This window comes from Dromiciops gliroides, chromosome 3 (genome assembly GCF_019393635.1).
Source record: "Dromiciops gliroides isolate mDroGli1 chromosome 3, mDroGli1.pri, whole genome shotgun sequence".
Classification (NCBI taxonomy): domain Eukaryota; kingdom Metazoa; phylum Chordata; class Mammalia; order Microbiotheria; family Microbiotheriidae; genus Dromiciops; species Dromiciops gliroides.
This window is the reverse complement of record NC_057863.1, coordinates 471,422,918-471,445,705: the sequence shown is the minus strand read 5'-3', so window position 1 is coordinate 471,445,705 and position 22,788 is coordinate 471,422,918. Positions and strand designations below refer to the sequence as shown.

The 22,788-nt window shown below is 35.8% G+C and overlaps 1 protein-coding gene across 8 annotated transcripts in view; it reads left to right on the top strand.

Moving 5' to 3' along the window:
- NBEA (neurobeachin) overlaps positions 1 to 22,788 on the top strand; it is a 764,716-nt gene that overhangs the window by 678,004 nt on the left and 63,924 nt on the right. For all 8 annotated transcript variants that reach the window (XM_043991721.1, XM_043991715.1, XM_043991718.1 and 5 more), the window contains 2 exons: positions 4,938 to 5,057; positions 17,368 to 17,520. In XM_043991721.1, the coding sequence (XP_043847656.1) occupies positions 4,938 to 5,057; positions 17,368 to 17,520 (273 nt within the window). The remainder of the gene's footprint in view (positions 1 to 4,937; positions 5,058 to 17,367; positions 17,521 to 22,788) is intronic.

Genomic DNA, 22,788 nt, shown 5'->3' with positions numbered 1-22,788 from the left:
TTCTTGTGTTTCTGTCCCTTATTTCTTTAACTGTAAGAGGAAAAGATATTGTATAGTGGAAGAAGCACTTGATTTGAGTCAGAGAGCCTGAATTCAAATTCTGACTCTGCCTCCTGCTGCTGTTCAGCCATTAAATCATATCTGACTCTTTGTGATTTTATATACCCATAGCATGCCAGGCCATTTATTCTTTACTATCTCCTGAAGTCTGTTCAAGTTCATGTTAGTTGTTTCCATGATACTATCTATCCAACTCGTCCTCTGCATTCCCCTTTTCCTTTTACCTTCAGTCTTTCCCAGCATCAGGGTGTGACTCTGCCAGGTACTGGCAGTGTGCCCTTGGGAATGTCACTTAAACCATTCTGAACCTGTTTCCTTATCTATAAAATAAGAAGGTTGAACTAAGTGATGTTTAAGGTCCTTTTCTTTGTTGAATTATGATGATCCTAAGAAGTATTCCTTATCTGAATGAACCTCACAGAGTGCTCTATGTATATAGTGGCACTCAATAAATGTGGTTTTTAATCCACTCTGCTATCTGATTCCATTTTATGGGTGAGTTCATCTTATTCACATTCATAGTTATGATTACTAACTGTGTATTTCCCTTCATCCTATTTTTCCTCCTATTTGCCCTTTTCTTCTCTCTTTTCACCCTTTCCCTCCTTACCATTGTTTTACTTCTGACCATTGTCTCCCCCAATTTGCCCTCCCTTCTATCAGTCTCTTCCCTCTGCCCCCTCTCCTTTTCTTAGCCTCTTCTCCTACTTCCCTATAGGGTAAGACAGATTTCTACACCAAACTGATTGTGTATGATATTCCCTCTTTGAATCAGTACAGTTCAAGAGATGCCCACCACCACCCCCTCCATCTTCCCCTCCACTGTAATAGCTCTTTTGTACCTCTTCATGTGAGATAATTTACCCTATTCTACCTCTTCCTTCTGTTCCCAGTGCAATGTATATTCTTTCTAACTGCACTAATAGTAAGACAGTTCTTAAGTGTTTCAAATATCATTATCTTATGCAGTAATACAAACAGTTTAGCCTTATTGAATCCCTAATGTTTTCTCTTCTCTTTTTACCTTTTTATGCTTCTCTTGAATCTTACATTTGAAAATCAGGTTTTCTTATTCATCTCTGGTATTTTCATCAGGAAAGCTTTAGAGTCCTCTATTTCATTGAATGACCATTTTCCCCCTTGAAAGAGGATGCCAGTTTCATTGGGTAGGTGATTCTTGGTTGTAATCCTAGCTCCTTTACTTTCTGGATATCATATTCCATGCCCTCCAAATCCTTTAAAGTAGAGCTAAATCCTGTGTAATCCTGATTGTGGTTCCATAATATTTGAATTATTTCTTTCTGGTTGCTTACAATATTTTCTCCTTGCCCTAGGAGTTCTGAAATTTAGCAATAATGTTCCTCATAGTTTTCATTTGGGGATCTCTTTCAGGAAGTGATCAGTGTATTCTTTCTTTCTTTTTTTAATTAATAAAGTATTTTATTTTTTTCCCCGTTACATGCAAAGATAGTTCTCAACTTTTGTTTATATAAGCTTTCCAATTTCAGATTTTTCTCCCTCCCTCCCCCCCTCCCCTAGATAGCAGGTAATCTGATATATATATATATATATATATATATATCAGTGTATTCTTTCAATGTCTATTTTACCCTCTGTTTCTAGGATATTAGAGCAGTTTTCTTTGATTTTTTTTAAGTGAGGCAATTGGGGTTAAGTGACTTGCCCAGGGTCACACAGCTAGTAAGTGTTAAGTGTCTGAGGTCAGATTTGAACTCAGGTCCTCCTGAATCCAGGGCCAGTGCTTTATCCACTGAGCCACCTAGCTGCCCCTGATTATTTCTTGAAACATGATGTCTTGGTCCTTTTTTCAAACATGGTTTTCGGCTTATTTCCAATAATTCCTATTATTTCCAATAATTCTTAAATTATTTGATTATGTTTTTCAGCTTGTTTCAAATAATTCTTATTATTTCCAATAATTCATAAATTATATCTCCTGGATCTGTTTTCCAGGTTAGTTCTTTTTACAATGAGATATTTCACATTTTCTTCTTTTTTTCATTGTTTTGATTTTGTTTGATTCTTGATGTCATGGAATCATTAGCAGCTACTTGTCCAATTCTAATTTTTAAGAAGTTATTTTTTTCAGTTAGCTTTTTACCTCCTTTTCCTTTTGGCCAATTCTACTCTTTAAGAGATTGTTCTCTTCAGTAAATTTTTTTACATATTTTCCCATTTTTTGTACTTCCCTTATGAAGTTATTGACTCTTTTTTCATGATTCTTTTGTACCACCTGCATTTCTTTTCCCAATTTTTCTTCTACCTCTCTTATTGATTTTAAAAATCTTTTTTGAGATCTTCCAGTTCTCTTTTGGGCCTAAAACCAATTCACATTTTTCTTTGAGGCTTTGCATGTAGGCATTTTGACACCATTATGCTCTTCTGAGTTTGTTTTGATCTTCCCTCTCACCATAGTAACTTTCTGTGGTCAAGTTCTTTTTTTGGTTTTCTTTTGCTCATTTTTCCACCCTATTTTTATTACCTTTAAAGCTGAGCTCTGCTCCTTAGGTGGAGAGATCACTGTCCCAAACTTCTTTTGCCAGGGGTTGCAGATCCTAGCTGGTTGCCTGGTGTTACACAGGTATCACAGGAGGCCTGGCTACTCTACTCACCTGGTACTGCATCAGGTCTTTGAGGGTAGGGGTCAGATATTTTGACTGCTACACTGGTACCACAGGGGGCCTGGACCACTCTCCTACTGCTGCTCTGGGGCCTTCAATGGGCCTGCTGTTTCACTGGGGTCCACAGGGTATGGTGCTTTGGTGGGGCAGGGCTGTGTGGGATCTGGACATTCTCCTGGTGCTGTGCCAAGACCCATAGTGGGGGCTGCAATGGGGCCATGGAGGTCAGGAGGCCTGGCTACTCACCTGATCCTGTACTGGGTCCACTGGGTCTCATAGTGATGAGTACTGACTGACCTGTACTGGGGCTTAGGGCCTCCTTCTGTTGAGGCAAAACATGCTGCTAGCTTACCAGGACAGTGCTTGCCCTGTACTACCCTTTTACTCAAATGAGACAGACTTTTCTTGCCAACCTTCCAACTTATCTTAGGCTTGAAAATTGTTTCACCCTAGTTTTTTTGTTTGTTCTATGTTGCAGAATTTGTTTTGAGGCACTATTTTATTGTTGTTTGGAGGTGAATTTGGGAGAGTTCAGGTGATTTCCTACTTATTCCACCATCTTGGCTCCAGCACTCACTAAATGTGTTGAATCTACTGATATAATAGTTACTTTTATACAGAACTTTAATATTTGGCTTTAATCCTTTAGATTATAAACTCTTTGAGGGCAGCTAGGTGGCACAGTAGATAAAGCACTGGCCCTGGATTCAAGAGGACCTGAGTTCAAATCCAGCCTCAAACACTTGCCACTTACTAGCTGTGTGACCCTGGGCAAGTCATTTATCCCTCACATATTGCCCCACAAAAAAATAAAATAAACTGAGGGCAGGGGCTGTCTTTCTTTTTGTTAAGTGAATGCCCATGTTTATTAGATTGGTTTGGCTGGCTCAATCTAGCATGTTTCCATCATTTATTCAACAAATATTTATCAGTCACCGAATGAATACAGACCACTGTGTTAGGTACTGTTGACTCATCAGAAATAAAATTCCATGTAGAAAAGAATATTAAAATTCTGTTAATTAAATCCACAGGGAGAAGATGCTTTTTGAATGCAAATATGGAATTTCTAATTTATTCATGGATGTTTCTCCTTGACTTTGTTGACTTCAGAGTCAGAACCATATAATAATATAATAGGGAAATATGAGGATTGGAGAATCTACTGCACCATCACAGTTCTGTAAACATTGGCAATTTGTTTGATTGAACTAATTTGGGAATAAGATATAGTAAATCACCAAGAATTTCCTTCCTAACAACCACTTTTAAGTAGTTACTGAAGTGCCAACAAAGCAAATGTGGTGAAAAAAGTTCCAAAAAAGCATCTTCTCTCAACTTAATTTTAATTCTTTCTCTTTAATATTTTATTTATGCTTTTTGTATCCTTAGCATCACTATGAATTCCCAATAAAATCCCTTTTGTAACAAGGTACAGTTAAGCAAAACAAGCCAAAACATTGATTTTGTTTGACAAGGTGTGTTTCATTCCATTCTCATACCTCTCTGTTTAGAGGAGGGAGAATGTTTTATCATCAGTTCTTTGTAGTCAATACTACCCATTGCATTGAATTGAGTTCTGATGTCTTTTAAGGTTGTTGTTTTTTATATTATTGTCTGCAATAATAATTTCAATGAAGGGGCTATATCTCACATAATTTACAGAAGACATTTCTTGGTAACTTCATCATTATCTAGTCATAAATATACATTTTGGATCAGTAACCAATGAAGCCCCAGGCATACTCATCTCATTTTTTTTCTGTTGTCACTTTCATAATATTTCTCTACTCTTCACATCACTAAGAAGTATATGCTTCATAACTCACTCCAAAATAACTGTTTCTCTTCTCTTCCTCCTTCTCCTCTTCATCTTTCTCCCCTCCTTGCCCCTCTTCCTTTCTCCCTTTCCTTTCCTTCCCTCTCTCCTCTTTTTCTCTTTGTATATGCATATACACATATGTTAAGAAAAATTACTTTATTAAAGGGGAAAAAGCAAATAGATAACAGTTTCTTCTTGGTATTAAAAAAATTTGAACATGGGTAAACAAGTAGATAAAATAATTTCAAAAGGTTGCAACCTGCATCAGTAGAGGGAATCCTGAAATTAATGGAAATTTCAATGTACCATAGTAATGCAAGGTGATTATCACTACAACTTGAAAAGATTCCCATCATCTACTATGGTGTTGTATGATAATTAATATGGGATGTGTGTGTGTTTTTTTAATTTAGGAACCTTTCACAACATTTTTTCTCAATGCAAATGATGGAAAATTTGACCATCCAGATCGAACCTTCTCATCAGTTGCAAGATCTTGGAGAACAAGCCAAAGAGATACATCAGATGTAAAGGTAAGCTTTAGGGAAGTTAGGGACTACAGTATATTTTCCTGCATTGCCCCTACTGAAACCTAAATTATGTGCTTTCAATTTTGATATTTCTTTTTTTTCAAATGGGAATAAGAAAATTTTTACATTTCATTCTCACCATATTACCATAATATTAAAATATACTATACATCTAAGGTTCTGAAAATAATCTTGCATACAATAGAAAATGATTAAAGGTTCTTTTTTATTCTATGGTTAAGGTGTTTTGTTCTTTAAAAAATCCAATCTAATTTAGATCAAATAATCAGGAGATGGAGAAAAGCCCAATAAATTGCTCTTTCCTGCTGTTAATTCAATATTTGGTCTATTCCATAAAACACAGCAGGAATTGGATTTGACCTTAAAGTGTCATATTGTTATAGCTTGCCCAGTCTTGGGTTTGCATAGCCTGGGGCAATTAATAAAGCATTAATGACAAGACCCATTTAAAATGTAGGCTTTTCTGTACAGCTTTAGCTTTTACTTGACTGTGCCTGGGGATATTATGCAACAATACGCATTAGATTAAACCAACATACACACAATATACAGAAACAGCCAAGAGCAGAGTAATTTTACAGTCGTTATTACTTAACTATTGTTAAATACAAAGGTTTATTGTACATTTACATGGAATCTTGTAAAAAAAATCTTTCAGGATTCTGAACAATAAAATCTTTTCCTTATTCTCATGGTTCTCATTTTCTCTGATAATAAGGCTACATGATCAGATTTGTACACAAGTTTAGGTGTGCCTCATTTTAAGCCCTCATTTTAAAGTAAATTTGTTTCATTACTTTCATATTATGGGATATAAAGTTGATGTCATGAAACCTTTTAAGGTTTGACTTAAACTACCGAAAGATAGTAAACTTACAGTTGCCTTTTACTTCCTTTATTTGTGGATACTCTGCAAAACACCTCAGAATGGCAACTACTATGCTACTTAGGTATAAGAGGATTTTGTAAAGATAAAACAGCAATCCTGGCTTTTTTTTTTAAGGAAAAAACATCATAATCCTTTATCTAAGTATGAGGCATGTGGGTTTTATTCCTATCAGTAGGCATTTTCTCAGGTATTAATGTATAAATAATGCACATGCATGATTAGGCAAGATAAAAAAAAAAAAACTAAAGTATATCCCAAATTTTTGAAACTCTAAAAGCTTACATTTTTCTCCCATCAATGTAATCTTTCACTGTAAGTTGACCTAAAGATTTAAAGAATCTTTTTTTCTCCTGAAATTTAACCTTTTTTTATACCATGGACTCCTTTGTCTGGTGGAAGCCTTCTCAGAAGTAATATTTTTAAATGCATGAAATAAAGTACATAGAATTACAAAGGAGACCAAGTATATTGAAATACAGCCATCAAAATATTTTTTAAAAACAAGTTCACAATCCCCAGGTTAAGAACTTTTGCCCCAAGGCATATGACAACAATCTTAACCTTTATTTGAATGGCTTCCTCTGCCCCATCCTCCCTGCCCCCACCATGAACTCTCAGGTAGGAAAGACTGCTCCTAGTGCTTTCAGCCACACAATGGAAAATGACATGGAACTTGCTAAGTGGAAAATTCCAGAAGATATAAATTAAAGACTGATACTTAAACTGAGTATCTCTATATAAGCATGTAACACTTTTGTCAAGGGCATCTGATTTCAAGTTCAGTACCCTTTTCTACCACCCCATACTAAGAACTGATATTCCTATCCTAGTTCTGAGGAAACGAAAAAGCTATTGAGACAAACTCCCAGAAATAAGATTTATAAGAAATGTATTCTGTCATGCTAAAATATGTTATGGATTGTAAGCTTCTTGAGGTCAGTAACTGACTTTTGTCTCATTTTTAAATCCCAAGTGCTTAACAGAGTGCCTGGCACATAGTAGGCACTTAATAAATGTTTATTAGTTAATTGACATCATAGTGTGTAAATAATTAAAATTAAAAGCAGATCTCAAAGAGTTTTTGGAAAATAGCTCTGCATTTTTGCAAAAAAAATTATAAAGGTGAAATAGTAAAATTGTTTTTGTAGAACTTCAGTTGTATTGTTAGAATTTTTATTTTAGTTGGGCTAAAAGAGATCTAGGATTGTAAGTGGATATGATTTCACTGACTCTTTAATCCCATCTCTTTTGGAAGTTCGAAGGAAGAGTGGCTGGCAAATCAAGCAATCAATATACATTTATTCAGTACCTACTATGCGCTAGATTGTAGGCACTGGGGATATAAAGATAAAAAAATAAAACAGTCCCTGCCCTCCACACAGCTGGAGGGGGAACAACCGGTATAAAGATAAGAATGTACGAAATAAGTATATTCAAAATAAATACAGAGTTATTTGGGAGAGAGGCACTAGCAGCTAGGATAATCACGAAAGGCCTCTGGTAAAAGATGGCTTTTGAAGGAGTTTTGAAGGAAATCTAAGAGATCAAGGTGAGGTGTAGGTGTAGGGGACAGCATGGGAGAAAGCATGGAAACACAGCAATGGAATTCATGTGTGAAGAATAAGCACATTAGTTTGGCTCTGTTGCAGCATAAGTTGAGAATATTTTCTTAAAAGTCTAGAAAGGCAGGATAGAACCAGATTGTAAAGGGTTTTAAATACCAGACATAGTAGTTTGTATTTCTTATAAGGGTATCTGTGTGGAAAACAGTTTGGTACAAGGAGAGACTTGAGGCAGGAAGACAGATTAGACAGTAGTCCAGTTAAGAAGTGATGAGGGGGACACTAGGTGGCGCAGTGGATAAAGCACCAGTCCTGGATTCAGAAGGACCTGAGTTCAAATTCGGCCTCAGACACTTGACACTTACTAGTCACTTAACCCTCATTGCCCAACCAAAACAAAACAAAAGAAGTGATGAGGATATGAACTAGGTTAGTTGCTTTGTAAGTGCAAAGAAGGTTATGTAAAGCCTATTTATTTTACAACGAAAATCTGACTAAAGGATTGCTACATCTTTCAGTATTGCCCCATCTTTACCACTTTCCTGCTTAGGTTAAGACTCCTTCACTATCTGGACAGAATTGACGAACAGCATAGCTATTTATCTAGTAGCTTCACCCAAATGTTTTATACCAGAATTGACATTGAGTCACAACTCAAAACAAACATTTTAAAAACTGGTTTTTATTTTATAGTAGGATTATAATGAAGAATCCCATTGTAATTCTATTGAAATACCAATAATGTTCAACTGTCCCTCTATTATACTGAAATAGACATAGCAAGGATAAAACGAGGATTTTTTAAAAGGAGGTGTGATATGTATTGGGGGCACCTTACAAATAGTCCAAATTCTTATCCTAATTCTCTGATTAAACTATAATATATTTTATTTCATAAATAGTAATCATTGTTAATAATATATAAGGGGTATCCTATTAATTGTTCTTAAAGTTAATAGCAATAATAGTATGACCGGACACATTTCTTTCTCTTTTAGAGTCAGAGAACCAAAGACTATTAGAGCTGACAAGGGTCCTTACAGAAAACACTGTTTGCATTTGAAATTCTAGTTTATAACAGCACATAATCAGTTTTAGCACTGTATGTGATAGAATTTTTACTATTGTGCTATAAGAAGTGATTTAGGGAATGGTTTCAGAGAAGCCTGGGAAGACTTGTAGAAACCAACACCAAGTAAACAGAACCAAGAGAACAATTTATACAATAACAGAAGATAAAAGCAACTTTAAGACATAGAAACTCTGATCAGTATAATAATCAGCCACAATTTCAAAGGATTAGTGATGAAATATGATACCCACCTTCTGATAGGTGAAAGATTCATAGTACAGAGTCTCACGTACTCTCACACACACACACACATCAAAGTATAGACAATATATATCAACTATACACAGACATACCCATGTATATATATTTATATGTGCTATACATATATTTATATTTCCGACATGGAAAATGCAGAAATTTCCCTTGCTTGTCTGTACATGTTTTTGACAATTTTTCCCAGACTTAAATTGGGAAGAGAGGATGGAATTTTGCTGATTGAAAAAATTAAATTTTATTTTTAACATTTAAAATATAGACCTTTATATGCAAAAATTTGAAAGATATTTCTTGTACATATTGCATATAACTGTCAGAGTGAACATATTTGAATAGTCCAGTTTTCTTTGTGTTTTGTTTATATAAAAGTATTTTCAGAACTAAGATGCAAATCATAGAGCAAATAGCTTATTGTTTATGCCCCACACTGCTGAAGCTTATGAAAAGAGAATGGCTGAATTCATTCAAACATAATCAATTAAAAATCAATCCCTAGGGGGCAGCTAGGTAGCACAGTGGATAAAGCACCAGCCCTGGATCCAGGAGTACCTGAGTTCAAATCTGGCCTCAGACACTTGACTAGCTGTGTGACCCTGGGCAATTCACTTAACCCCTATAGCCCCGCCAAAAAAAATTAATAATAATAAAAATAAATAAATTTTAAAAATCAATCCCTAGTCAATTGACAGCATTGTTTTCAAAATAACCAGATGTATTACTAAAAAGGTATAATTTTTCTAATCTTCTTTATGTTTATAAACATACACTGCATTAATATTAACTTGTTTATGTCTTGGTCTTTATTAAGCATACATAGTAAACAAGAATTCCTTTACTTGTTTTCACTGACATATTAGGGAATGAATGCTTTTATTTGCAGATGATCCAAGAAAGTGTATTCTGTCTTGATTTGAATTCGATCAATAGAGCATATATTTTTATTAGCCTGGTAATACACAAGAGAAAACTGGCATAAAATAGATAGTTTTATTGTATCTTTATTAATGTCAACCTTGTCCTGTGGTAGTGAGTACAAGTTGGGGAAAGGATATGTCTTAGTAAACTGACCTTTCTAGATGCAACTTGTCTAGAAATAGCCTTAGTTTGACTAGTTATCTTTCAAACATTTACTCCTCCCTCTCCTAGGACAGTTTTTGATAGTATTGAAATCTAAATAATTTATTTTTCTTGCACTAATATTTCCTAATGCTTCACAAACCTGTTATGCTACTTTTTCAATAGATGTCAGAAGAGGTAGTAGTGACAAAATGTCATTAAGGTGACATAGTATAAATTCATACAGTTAATGGAGGTGCTCACCACTGGCTCATTGACCCATAATGAGGCTCTTGCAGAATTAATGGATGTCCTGGGATTAATCTTTTGAAAAAGAGAAAGAAAAAAAGATGGCAGCTTTAAAGCCTTTCAGTGAATTATATTAGAAAAGTGGAAACGTCTGGAATGGATTTGATTTCACTGAAAAACCATAAAGTGGTATAGTCCCTTAGCAAAACATATTAAACTGAAATGTCAGATTTGATGTAAAAGGTATACAATTATGATAGTGTTAATAGTGGTCTTCTATCACTCTAAGACATACTTTTAAGTCTAATTTCTCAGCAGCTTGAACTTGTCATAAGCTTGTAAATTAGAAAATGTGTTTGAGGATGTTTTCTTATATGTAGACAGAAGGCATATAATATTATTAACTGTACCTTGGGGTTTTAGCATAGCTATTAAAATAAACTAGGAATCACATTTACAGATACAAAATGTCTGTTATGATACTCATTTTGTCATTTCTCTAACAACATTTGGGTTTTAGCATTATTTTTTATTTAAGATATTTTAAGTTACATGAGATCCTTTAAAAATTATATTTCTATTGAAAAATGGAAATCTAACCTGTTTTACTGAGTAGGTACATGAAAAGAAATGAAAGAGATTACTAGTATGAAAAATATTTTAAAATAGTGGAGCATAATAAATTGAGGAAAATATTAAAGTTCAATGGGATTTTTAATTTCTATAGCACTTCGATTTAAAATACTTACCAACATTAAATAGTATGACATTATAACAAATTCTATAACAAAATAATGAAATCTATAATAAAATTTAGATTTTTATGAAGGAAACATAGTAACCAAGCCTGTTACCCTCCAGATTATCTCAAAATAGCCATCACTTCTATCAGATAGGGAGCTCAATGAAAAATTCCATTTCTAAACTGTCGTTTTTCCTGCTGGTGTAGGGGCCCAACTGTGTAGAGCCACCTTGAACTCAGTTGATTATTAAATTTTCACCATGAGCATTTATACCTCAGAAATCAGTAAATACTCTAAATCAGGATTCAATTTATTATTTTCTTGATAATCTAGACCTAAGAAAGTGATGAGGGAAATGTTAATAATGCAAAGTGGGCACATTTTCTTTTTTTTTTTCTTGGAGAGCCTTTTATTAAACATTTACCAGCAAACCTGAAGGTGTGTGGAGACAGACCTTTGATTTGATCAGATTTCATCACTAAAATAGACCAACAACTCCTCGATAATTTATATAGTCTTAGACACAGATATATAGCCTGGGACACAGATTGTAACTTGATTATAATATGTTTTAAAGTCAAAATTTGAACCCAAATCTTCATGCTTCCAAAGCTAATCCTCTTCCCTACCTCTTTATTTTTCATCATATAGAAAAATGTTGTTGGATGAAATTTTAAATTTTTCAACTGATTTGATAGAAATGGCCAAAGTATATTCAAGTCCCAAAAAAGTTATAAATCTCTTTAGTCATAAACTTTTTTATACTATGCACATGCTTTAAAATTTCACAAATCTGTGCTGTGATTTATATGAGGGTTACAACCTCTTTATGTCTTAGTTGACTTTTTCATGAATCCACATAGCAAAAATAAACAAATAGATTACCTGTCAAACAAACTTCTGGCGATGAGCTTGTCTATATTTATCTTGGCTGGTTCTCAGATCACACACACATAATCTGTTGCCAGGGCTGTACTTGAAGTCTGTCTAGCTCAGTAGCTGCCAAAAGTACAATGACACACAATATTTAAGAATCCCGGATCAGCCCCATACTACAGTGAGGCATCCAAGTAAAACCTTAGTAGACTTAAATGAGTAATTCCTATGACATTTTGTTACAAACGTCATTGTCAAATGAATTATAAAATGGTAAAACTGATTTGGAAAATCCATTTTTTTTTCAATTTATTTCTAAAACTTTTCCTTTTTTCCTTGTATATAGCTGCTTATTTAGTGACCATAAATACATTCTTTAGGTTATAGGATCATCAGGCTTTTAAAGTTCAAGGTAGTAATGAAGGGACAGAGCTATAACTACATTCTTGGATTTGTAATTTATTTTAAAGTTTGGCTTACCAATGTAATTAGATTATTTGACTTCCTCTGATACTCATAAATCCAAATCATTCTTAAATGGTAACTTTTGTTCAATGAAAGTACTTTCATGTGTAGCACAGATTTCTCTGCAGTATTACTGAAATATGTTAGTAGTAGTTGCACTAGAGGCTTTTAATATATTAGAGATTTCCCCTCCTATTCTCCTTTTCAGTATCAGTAAGAGATTAAAGTGCTCTGTTAGCCTTGAAGTGTTATATGGGTGCAAACTGCTGTTATTATTTCTAAGTGCTAGATTATAGGATTATAAACATGGAATTGGAGGAGACCCTAAAAAAATCATATAGTCAAAATCCCTCTTTTTGCAGTTAAACCCAAAACTTAGAGGTGGTAAATGAGTTGTCCAGTATCACTGTGATTTCCAGAATGCTATACTGCCTACTCTATTCACTTTCCGTAAGTGGTATTCACTGAGACGTGTCTGGAAATATTTTTAAGGGATCAGAACTCTATAAGCTATTTTGGAACATAGAGTATGAATGCCCTTATGTAGCTCCAAGTTCTAATTCCTTTACATGATTGTATCTTTATAGTCAACGAGTCATTTGTTCAGCAAACATTTATTCATCACTTCTTGATGTCAGGCACTATGCTAAATACTGGCGATACAAAGAAAAGCAGAAAGAAGACAGTCTCTTCACTTTATAATGGAGGAGGACACAAAAACAACTGTGTAAACCAAGATATAATTTTGGAAGCACCTTTATTTCTAGAACCAAAAGGGGAAGATGAACTAGCAAATGAAAGGAAGTGTTCAGACTGATCAGAAAGGAACCAGGAGATAGCAACATGATAGAAGTCAGAGAAGAGGATAGGAAGGAGGAAATGAGCAGTCAGTTGTGTGATACCAGCAGAAAGACTAAGGATGAGAACTGAAGAAAGACCATTGGATTTAGTGATTAAGAAATCATTGCCAGGGGGCGGCTAGGTGGCATAAAGCACCAGCCCTGGATTCAGGAGGACCTGAGTTCAAATCCAGGCTCAGACACTTGACACTTACTAGCTGTGTGACCCTTGGGCAAGTCACTTAACCCCCATTGCCCCGCAAAAAAAAAAAAAAAAAGAAATTATTGCCAACCTTCAACAAAGCAGTTTTAGTGGAATAGTTGACCTCTATATGCAAATGACACCAAACCCTTTAGAACCAAATTATATAATCTATATAAATAGATCTAAGTTATGGCCCTATATTTCTGACTGCCTGCTACATATCTCCCCATAAATATACTAAAACCTTAAACATGATACATCAAAAACATCCTTTGCCAGTCCAGCAGCACATCCCCAATATGACTCCTCATTAAATCCCTAGACTAGTACACCTGTGTTGCACCCCTACTGTCACGTCCTTTGGGCCCCTGCTTCACCTGCTGTACATTATTACTGTATCCCATTGTCAAGAGAAATGGCTACCACCACGTTTTCCCCCAGGATAATCTCCCTTCCCTTCTCCCTCCACCTTGCATTCTTCTGACTCTCCTAGAGTTCCACCTCCTTGTTAAGGATTAGAGAGTCAGGGATTATGGGTCATTAGCTGCACTCTTGTTACAGGGCAGACCTCAAGTGGGGGAGGTTGCAATACAGGCATTATTGTACCTTCTAGTGACTTAAATAAAAGTTACCATTATATCATGAAGGTGAAGGCCAGAATGTGCCATGAACCCCTGGTGAGTTCCTTTCTTGATTTTCTTTGCCTCAGCAGTAGCCACCCCAGCTGGAAGCTCTCCCCAATGCTCTTCCCCACAATTTCCTAAGTACCAGCATGACTAATTATGGCTCTGGTCGTTTACAACATATTGCCAGTAAAAAATTATACAGGAAAAGCAGTGAAAAGAGTATTAATAGAGAGGTATATGATTGGCAGAGAAGGTGCATTAGTCATGTAGATCCTATGCAGGATAACTAAGACACATCCTGTATGCTCTGTTGGTATCTTTGCAATGTCAAAAATCCTATTCTCACTTTCCCCTACAAACCTGACCATCTCCTTAGCCTTCCACATCCTTATAGTCTCTTTTACTCAAAGTCTTAGAATCATATTGATTTTTCCTTCTTCCTCATCTCCTTTGGCCTGACAGTTGCTAAGCTCTGTTGATTCTACTATGGAGGTATTTCTCGCATCCATATAAAATTCATTTATCCTTTCATTGATTTGGTAAACATGTATTAAGCTCTTATTATGTAAGATACTCTGTGCTAAGTACTGTGTGAATTACAAAGATAAATACAATGTGATCCCTGTCCTGAAGGAGTCACTCATCTGATAGGGGTATAAGCCTGAAGTGTATGCAAAGAGTGATAATAAACGTCAGAATATGATAAGCCAATACAAGAACTACTATAAAGAATATAAGAAGCAAATACATGAAGTACTATGAAGGAGAGATCACTGTGAAAAGGGGAGCATTTGATTTAATTAGGCCTTATAAGATGAATTCCATTAAGGGAAAAATGGATTGATGTAGGCAGGGAGCAAATAAATTAGCAGGCCTTTTAGAAACAGAAAATTATTTAGTTTAACAAATTATACTATATTTCTAGACTTTCTACAGTAATAAAAAAAATCCTCCTGCCTTCTTCCTATTCGTGGTATCCCAGACATATCATAGGAGTGCATAACACTTCAGCCTGCTACCTCTTCCTTATCAGTGAGATTCCTGAAAGGGCAGACTTTGAGGATGAGGCAGAGGCAGAGGGGAGGGTGCAGGCATTACAATCCCTCCTAACAGCTTAAACAAAATTTACCCATTATACCCTAAAGGTGAAGGTCAGTATGTGCCAGAGGTGGAACTCCTAAGGGCTTCCTGAACCCCTGATGAGCTCCTCTCTTGCTCTGCCCTCCTCCAGCAATAAATAGCCTGGGTGTCTCTTCCCATGATTTCCCAGGCACCAGAATGACTATTTATGGCTCTGGTAGTTTGCCACATCTCACCAACAAAGAATTATACAAGAAAAGCCCCTGTATCATGTATTTATTTGTCAAGTAATTCTGATATCTCAGCTAACACTTACATAGGAATTGACTCTGCTGGTCCTATTCTAGGACCAGGTTTGAAAAGTTCTTAACATTCTAAAGTGATGGGGCAAATCTCATAAGTCTAAATTTAATAGAGTTAAATTTAAAGTGCTATATCTGGTTTCAAAAAATCAGATGAGGTAGCTCTTAATAAACTGCCTCAGTTTTTTCAGTGAAGCACGAGACAAAATCTTGAACTAAGGGGCTTGAGAGAGCCCGATGGAAGACTTGAGGAAAAGCAAGAATGTCTAGAATAGCTACTGTAAGACTGAGACAGACAATTGATTAGGGAGGTATAAAAGGATTACCTACCTGCAGTGAGGGCCCAGTTGAGATTATATAACAGAAATTTGTAGTAGCGTATAAATCTGAACTAATTTACATAAAGGTCAGGGCAGAGAGAACAGAAGAAAGTGCAGCTAGTCCAGAGGTAATTTAGCAGGATTGCTTAGAAGTGGCAATAGGAATCAAGGGGCATTATAACTCTTCTACCTCAACTAGTGATTCTGAGGGAGAGTGAGTAAAAATGTAAGCAGTGCCAGAGAGAGTAGCCATGGAGGCTGTGGAGCCAAGTCTCAGGAAGGGCCACAGAATAAAAGGAGCAGAAAAGGAAAAGCTTTAAGAGGAAAGTGCTGCACTGGGGAGTATGAGCAGGTAAGAGTTGGTTAATCACTGTTGAATATGTTCAGAAGGGTTATTAATATCACCTTGGGTTTGGCCTTGGTGTGATGTCTTGGGGTGTTAAGCAGTTCAGGCAAGGAGACCAGTGGGAGATTGGTGAAAATAGGAGGAAAGAATAAGAAAATAGATACTTGAGAAAAGAGATGCTCATTGAGACAAACATTTTAAATTCTAATTCTAGGCCAGCTGCTTAACCAATACAACTGTAAGTGGAGATATTTATGGTTTTAAAATCACTACATTTCTTTTTCATTTTTTCTTCAAAGTGACATAAATCACACATTAGGCATCACACATTTCCAATAAATTTATTGCAGACATGAATCCGAGCATCCCAGGTATTCTTTCCTTGCTTTCATATTAAGTACTCACAATTCAAGTCTCATATATTAAATATTTTGAACTATTTATTATATTTATAATTTTCTTTTCATAGTATCCAATAGTGAATATAAAAAACTATGATTTGGGCTTTTCCTTTGCCAGATTCAAATAGTAAATTATTAATTGCATTTTTAAAAGTCCATCATAATCGAAGTATGAGGGGCAGCTAGGTGGCGCAATAGATAAAGCGCTGGCCCTGGATTCAGGAGGACCTGAGTTCAAAGCCAGCCTCAGACACTTGACACTTACTAACTGTGTGACCCTGGGCAAGTCACTTAACCCCCATTGCCCTGCACCAAAAAAAAAAAAAACCCAAAAAAACCAAAATAATAATCGAAGTATGTAATAATTGATAATGCAACTGAAAAAATGAAAAGAAAAAATAACAGAAATTTGTATTTTAAATACTGTACATAGTTTTATTTTTCTTGATGCAGTCTTGATTAATCATTCAGAGAACTTTGGGTTTTTTTAATTGAGTGAAATTTGATTTCTTAAAGTCAGTATCTTAGACTTAATAATATTAGCTCACATTTGTATATTATTTTACAATTTACAAAATATTTTAGAGAAGTTTTTATTAATCAAAAAGTTTTCTGCTGTTATAAAAATATTCCATTCCTTGATGCTATTGTGCCCTATTTTTTCATAAGTATGTTCTCTTTAATACATATGTTTGGGAAACATTATTGAGGAAAGATGAACTTTTAGAATAATACATGTTGTAAAAGGAATGTTCAAAACATAGTACAAAAGGAAATTTAATCATATCTTCCTTGAATATCTTTTCCGAGAGAAAAAAAATAGAGGGAGGGGTTGTCTTGTGTTTATACACACACATATGTACATATATAGATATACACATACATATTTACATATCTAGATATATACATTATCTAGAACATGTTCAAGAGTGTTTCAGATTTTTTGTGTAGTACATGTAATATGCTATACTTTTATCACTGACAGGAATTAATTCCAGAGTTTTACTACCTACCCGAGATGTTTGTCAACAGTAATGGATATAATTTGGGAGTTAGAGAAGATGAAGTTATTGTAAATGATGTTGACCTTCCCCCATGGGCAAAGAAACCGGAAGACTTTGTGCGAATCAACAGAATGGTAAGAGAGATTTTGGTTTCTGCTTGAGCTGTTATGTTGATATTAAATAATCAATATATTTCTTTTTTGCTCTAACAAATGAGGATTTTATCTATTTGAAAATATTCATAGAAAAAGTTTAAGATGTAAGAAGGGGAGAAGGGTTTTACTAGTTTGTCTTTTGACAGTTCTGTGGTATAATGGATTTTTCTTCTCAGTGCATATTGTTTCCCTCCGTTCTACATTTCTGGCCTCTCTCCTTCACAGGTTCAACAGTCCAGCCAAACTAAGCTAGCTATCCCTCATTCCTGGAATGTATTATCCTCTCATTACCTTTCATCTGAACTACTGCACTAGCTTTCTAAATTGCTTTCCCTGCCTCAAAATCTCTCCCCCGCTTCAGTCCATTTTCCACTCAACTGCCAAAATGATCTTCAAGTTCAGATCTGACCATGTCATCTGCATCTCTCAGTTAACTCTAGTGACTTCCTGTTACTTTCAAGATCAAATAGAAATTCCTATTTGAATTGAAAACCTTCATAACCTGGCCTCTTCCTACCTTTCCAACATTCTTACTCTTTGCTTTCTTCCATGCACAGTATGATTCCACTCCAGTGACACTCCTTCCTCTGACTCTATTTGCAATGGTTGGCCCCCCTTCCTGGAATGCTCTTCCTCGTCACCTCCATTTCCTTGCTTCCCTGACTTCCTTTAATAGTCATCTTAAATTCTATAATCTGCCTTTCCACTTTTGCATAGTTCTAACTATTAGGAAGATTTTCCATATATCAAGATTAAATTTTCCCTTTTGTAATTTCTACCCATTGTTCCCAGTTCAGGGTCACTTCCCAAACTAAAGTTCTAACTCTTCTTCCACGAGGCCAGATGTTCTAACCTTTTTTGTGTCATGGTCCTCTTTGGCAGTCTGGCAAAACCTATGGACACCTCAGATAAAATTTTTAGTGCAAAAAATATATAGTATAACAAAAGAAACCAATTATGTTGAAATATAATCATCAAAATATTTTACAAATAATTTCATGGGCCCCAGGTTAAGAAACCTTGTGCATGGAACCTCTTCAAATAACTAAAATAACAGTATCATATCTAAATCTCTATACTCCTCCTGATTAAACATCTCTAGTGCCTTCAGCTAGTCCTGATATGGTATAAATTTCAGGCTCTTCACCACCCTAGTTGCCTTTTTTCTAGACTCTCAAGCTTATCAATGTCCTCCCTAACATGTGCCAGCCTAAACCATGCATAATCTACCAGTGTAGAATACAGAATGATTGTGATCCCCTATTCCTGGAATCTGATCCTCTCTTAATGCACCCCAAGGCCACACTGGCCTGTTGAAGTAAGGCCACTCACTTGCAGCTATTGGAATGAGGGTTCCTTAAGTGTGAGATTTGATCAATTTCTCCTCCTCTTTTCAATTTATATGGTGACAAATGCTTCTTCAGTTTATGGCTCATTTGGCCACACAAGCATCCTCACTAGTAAGAAGAGGAAATCCATGATTTATGGATCCAAAAGAGATCTATATAATGTAATAGATATGCTTTGTAGCCAACTAGAAGAGCGAGATGCTGCCCCCCCCAAAAAAAAATCTGTGTCCAGATTTGGCATGATGTGGTAGTCCCCCAGATTGGGTTGGTGTAGTCCTGACCCCGATGTATGTAAGAGATTAAGAGATGATCCTTCCTTTTTCAGGATCCAGGATGATGATTATTGAAGAGCAGTTACTTTGGGATCTTTGGGAGGAGTAATTAATTGAGGGAAATGAGAATATAGAACTGAACTGTGTTCTGATTTACCCAAGGTTAGTAAACAAGAGAGATATAGACCTTATTTAAGATGCCAGATGCTATAGAAGTATCTGAATACAGATGAACATTTATCTATAATGTTATTATTGGGCAAAAGAGACTCCTCGGGCAGTTTTAAGTGTAGAGGCAAAGGGCAAGAAACAGTTAATACTTAGGGTATATGCCAAGTTGTTTTTGTTCAGTCATTCAGTCATGTCTGACTGAACCCGTGGATCATAGTACACCAGGCCCTTCTATCCTCCATTCTCATTCTCTCTCTCTCTCTCTCTCTCTCTCTCTCTCTCTCTCTCTCTCTCTCTCTCTCTCTCTCTCTCTCTCTCTCTCGGCAATGAGGGTTAAGTGGTTTGCCCAGGGTCACACAACTAGTGTCAAGTGTCTGAGCCTGAATTTGAACTCAAGTCCTCCTGAATCCAGAGCCAGTGCTTTATCCACTACACCACCCAGCTGCCCCATCCATTATCTCTTAAATTCTGTCCAGCTTCATGTTCATTGATGCCTTGATTCTATCTTTCCATCTCATTCTCTGCCATCCTCCCTTTGCCTTCAATTTTTCCCAACATCAGGGTTTTTTTACAATGAGTCCTGTCTTCTCATTATGTGGTCAAAGTATAGCTTCAGCTTCAGAATTTGACCTTCCAATAATTTAAATATTGACCAATCTGATCTCCTTGCTGTCCAAGGGACTCTCAAAAGTTTTCTCTAGTACCACAATTCAAAAGTGTTGACTCTGTAGCACTCAGCTTTCCTTGTAGTCCAACTCTTACAGCCATACATTACTATGGCAAGAGAATTTTCTTTGGTTTTCTCAAATGAAGAATCGGAGATCTCTTTGGCACTTGTGGTTTTTTTTTTCTTTGGGATTCTACATGTGAAATGTTTACTCAGATTCCATAGAAGAAAGAGAATAGACTCCCAATGCATAGAAATCCTAACAAAGCATTACTAATTTAGTTATGTGTAAATATGTACATGTATGTATATATTCTATAGCAAGCAAAGTAACAGACTAGAATTATATCTATCTCCCCCCAAAAAATATTTCTGATCTAAGGGAATTTTTTTTTATTCAAGTTACTTTCTTGGTCACCATTCTATAAAGGAGAAGGGTTACCCTGAGCTTAAGTGTGTAAGCTTGACTCCTCTCCAAGTATTTATTAAATGGAGGGCCATTGAAAATAATAACTAGTAAGCAACTCCATTTATCCAAGCAGAAAGCAAACAGAAATCGGAGAAATTATACAGATTAGAATGTATCAGAAAATATGGAGATTGAATGAGCTCTTTAGATGAGAATAAGATCTCTCAGTTTAACTAAAGAAGGCATTGATCTCACCCAAGGGGAAATTCTCCATTCTCTAGGGAGACAAGCTGGAAATCAGAGACATATTGAGGAATTAGTTTTCCCCTAAATGCCTGCCTTTCAGAATCTTTTCTCTTGATCCCTGGAGTCGGGCCCATAGAGTCTGAAATCTCCTGTGTACTATCTCAAGCAAGAATGAAGAAGACTGTTTCTCCTCTCCAAAGCTATTCAACAAACTCCCTCTCACATAAACACACATAGAATCATTCCCTGTACCAATTATGAGTCTTATGTAAATGCTCCAGCCTTAAAACCTGTGTCACACAGGAATACTTAAATAATTAGAAAGATATTTATTCATTACTCATGGTTGGGCTATGCCAACATAATAAAAATGACAAATACTTAAATTAATTCAGAAATTTAGTGCCATACCAGTTAAACTACTAAATAATTATTTTATAGAATTAGAACAATAATAGTAGAACTCATCTGGAGGTATAAAAGATGAAAAATCTTGAGAAAAATGAAAAAAAAATAGAACAAAGGAGATCTAGCAGTGCCTGATGTCAGACTATCCCACAAAGTAATAAAAAGCAAAACTATTTGCTACTAATAAGTTTTAAAAACACCACTGGAAAAGATTAGTTTTATAAGACCAAGAAGCAATGCAGTATCATAGAATATGACAACTCACAGCTGGACCAAAAACTACTGAGAAAACTGAAAAGCAGCCTGGCAGAAATTAAGACTAAATCAGCATCTCATACTACTTATCACAAAAAGCAAAATGAGATTACATGCCCTAAATATAAAAGGACATCAAAATCAAATTAGAGGGGCGGCTAGGTGACGCAGTAGATAAAGCACCGGCCCTGGATTCAGGAGTACCTGAGTTCAAATCCAGTCTCAGACACTTGACACTTACTAGCTGTGTGACCCTGGGCAAGTCACTTAACCCCCATTGCCCCGCAAAAAAAATAATCAAATTAGGGAAGCATAGAAGGAGGTAGTATTGACTTGAAGAAGAATTTGTGAGCACATCAGAAATAGAGTTAACCACAGGGATAAAAACAAAAATTTTGATCACCTAAATTTGAAAAGGTTTTGCCACAAATTAAATCAGCAAGTTAGAATTAAAATGGAATCAGTGTGTGTGTGTATACATATATGTGTGTGTATGCATGTATGTATATACACTTACTTCCAAATAAGTCCCCCCAAAAAGAGAAAGAAAACACATATAAAGCAAAATAATTGTCATAGCAAAGAGCTAGAAACAAAGTGGAAACAATGCAATTCATATATATATATATATATATATATATATATATATCCTCTAGAAATGATAAAACAGCATCATCATCAAATGATGACTTAGAAATAAAAAGAAACTACAATGAGTACTTCATCAAACAGAGGCCCTCTGAATGCACCAAGAAGAAAAGCTGAAGCTGAAGGCCTTCAATTCCTATAGCCTCCAAGTACTCTAATCAGGAAACTCAGGTCAATCTAGCTTTAGCCAGAAAGATGAGAAGACAGGACTTCAACAAGGAGGTTCCCCAGCATTTAAGTAGCCAGAGTTCCCACTTAGAGGGCAGCCATCAATCCAAATGCCTTTAGGGCCCTGAAAGTTTGTAACACTGATCTCAGTGGCCCCTGATGGCCTCGAAGAGCTCAACATCCACCCTCTGGAGGATACACACCAATCCAGGACCTACCAACACTTTATGCACAGCACACACTAGAGACTGGGAGGCCAAGGGAGAGGACCTCAGAAAATACAGACTGAAGCAAAACAGGCCCAGCATTCCATCTAAGTGTGCAACAACAATAAGCCTTGCCCTGGGAAAAAAAGGTCAGTAAGGAAAGCTAATGAATGTTCAGAAGAATACACCGACAATACAGAAAAATTTTGGCTCCAGGGAAGCCCCAAGACACAAGCCTAGAGGAAAAGAATAACTCCACAATGACTATGAGCAGAGCATCAAATAAAGCTATGGCTTACTGACAAGAATCTCAAAGAATTCCTGGAAAAGATGAAACAGAATATAAAAAGGATATTATAAATGAAATGAAAACTCTATAAGAAAGAATTGGAATAATCATTTTATTACAGGACATGTAAAATCTTAGCCAAGGAACAGACTCTGACAA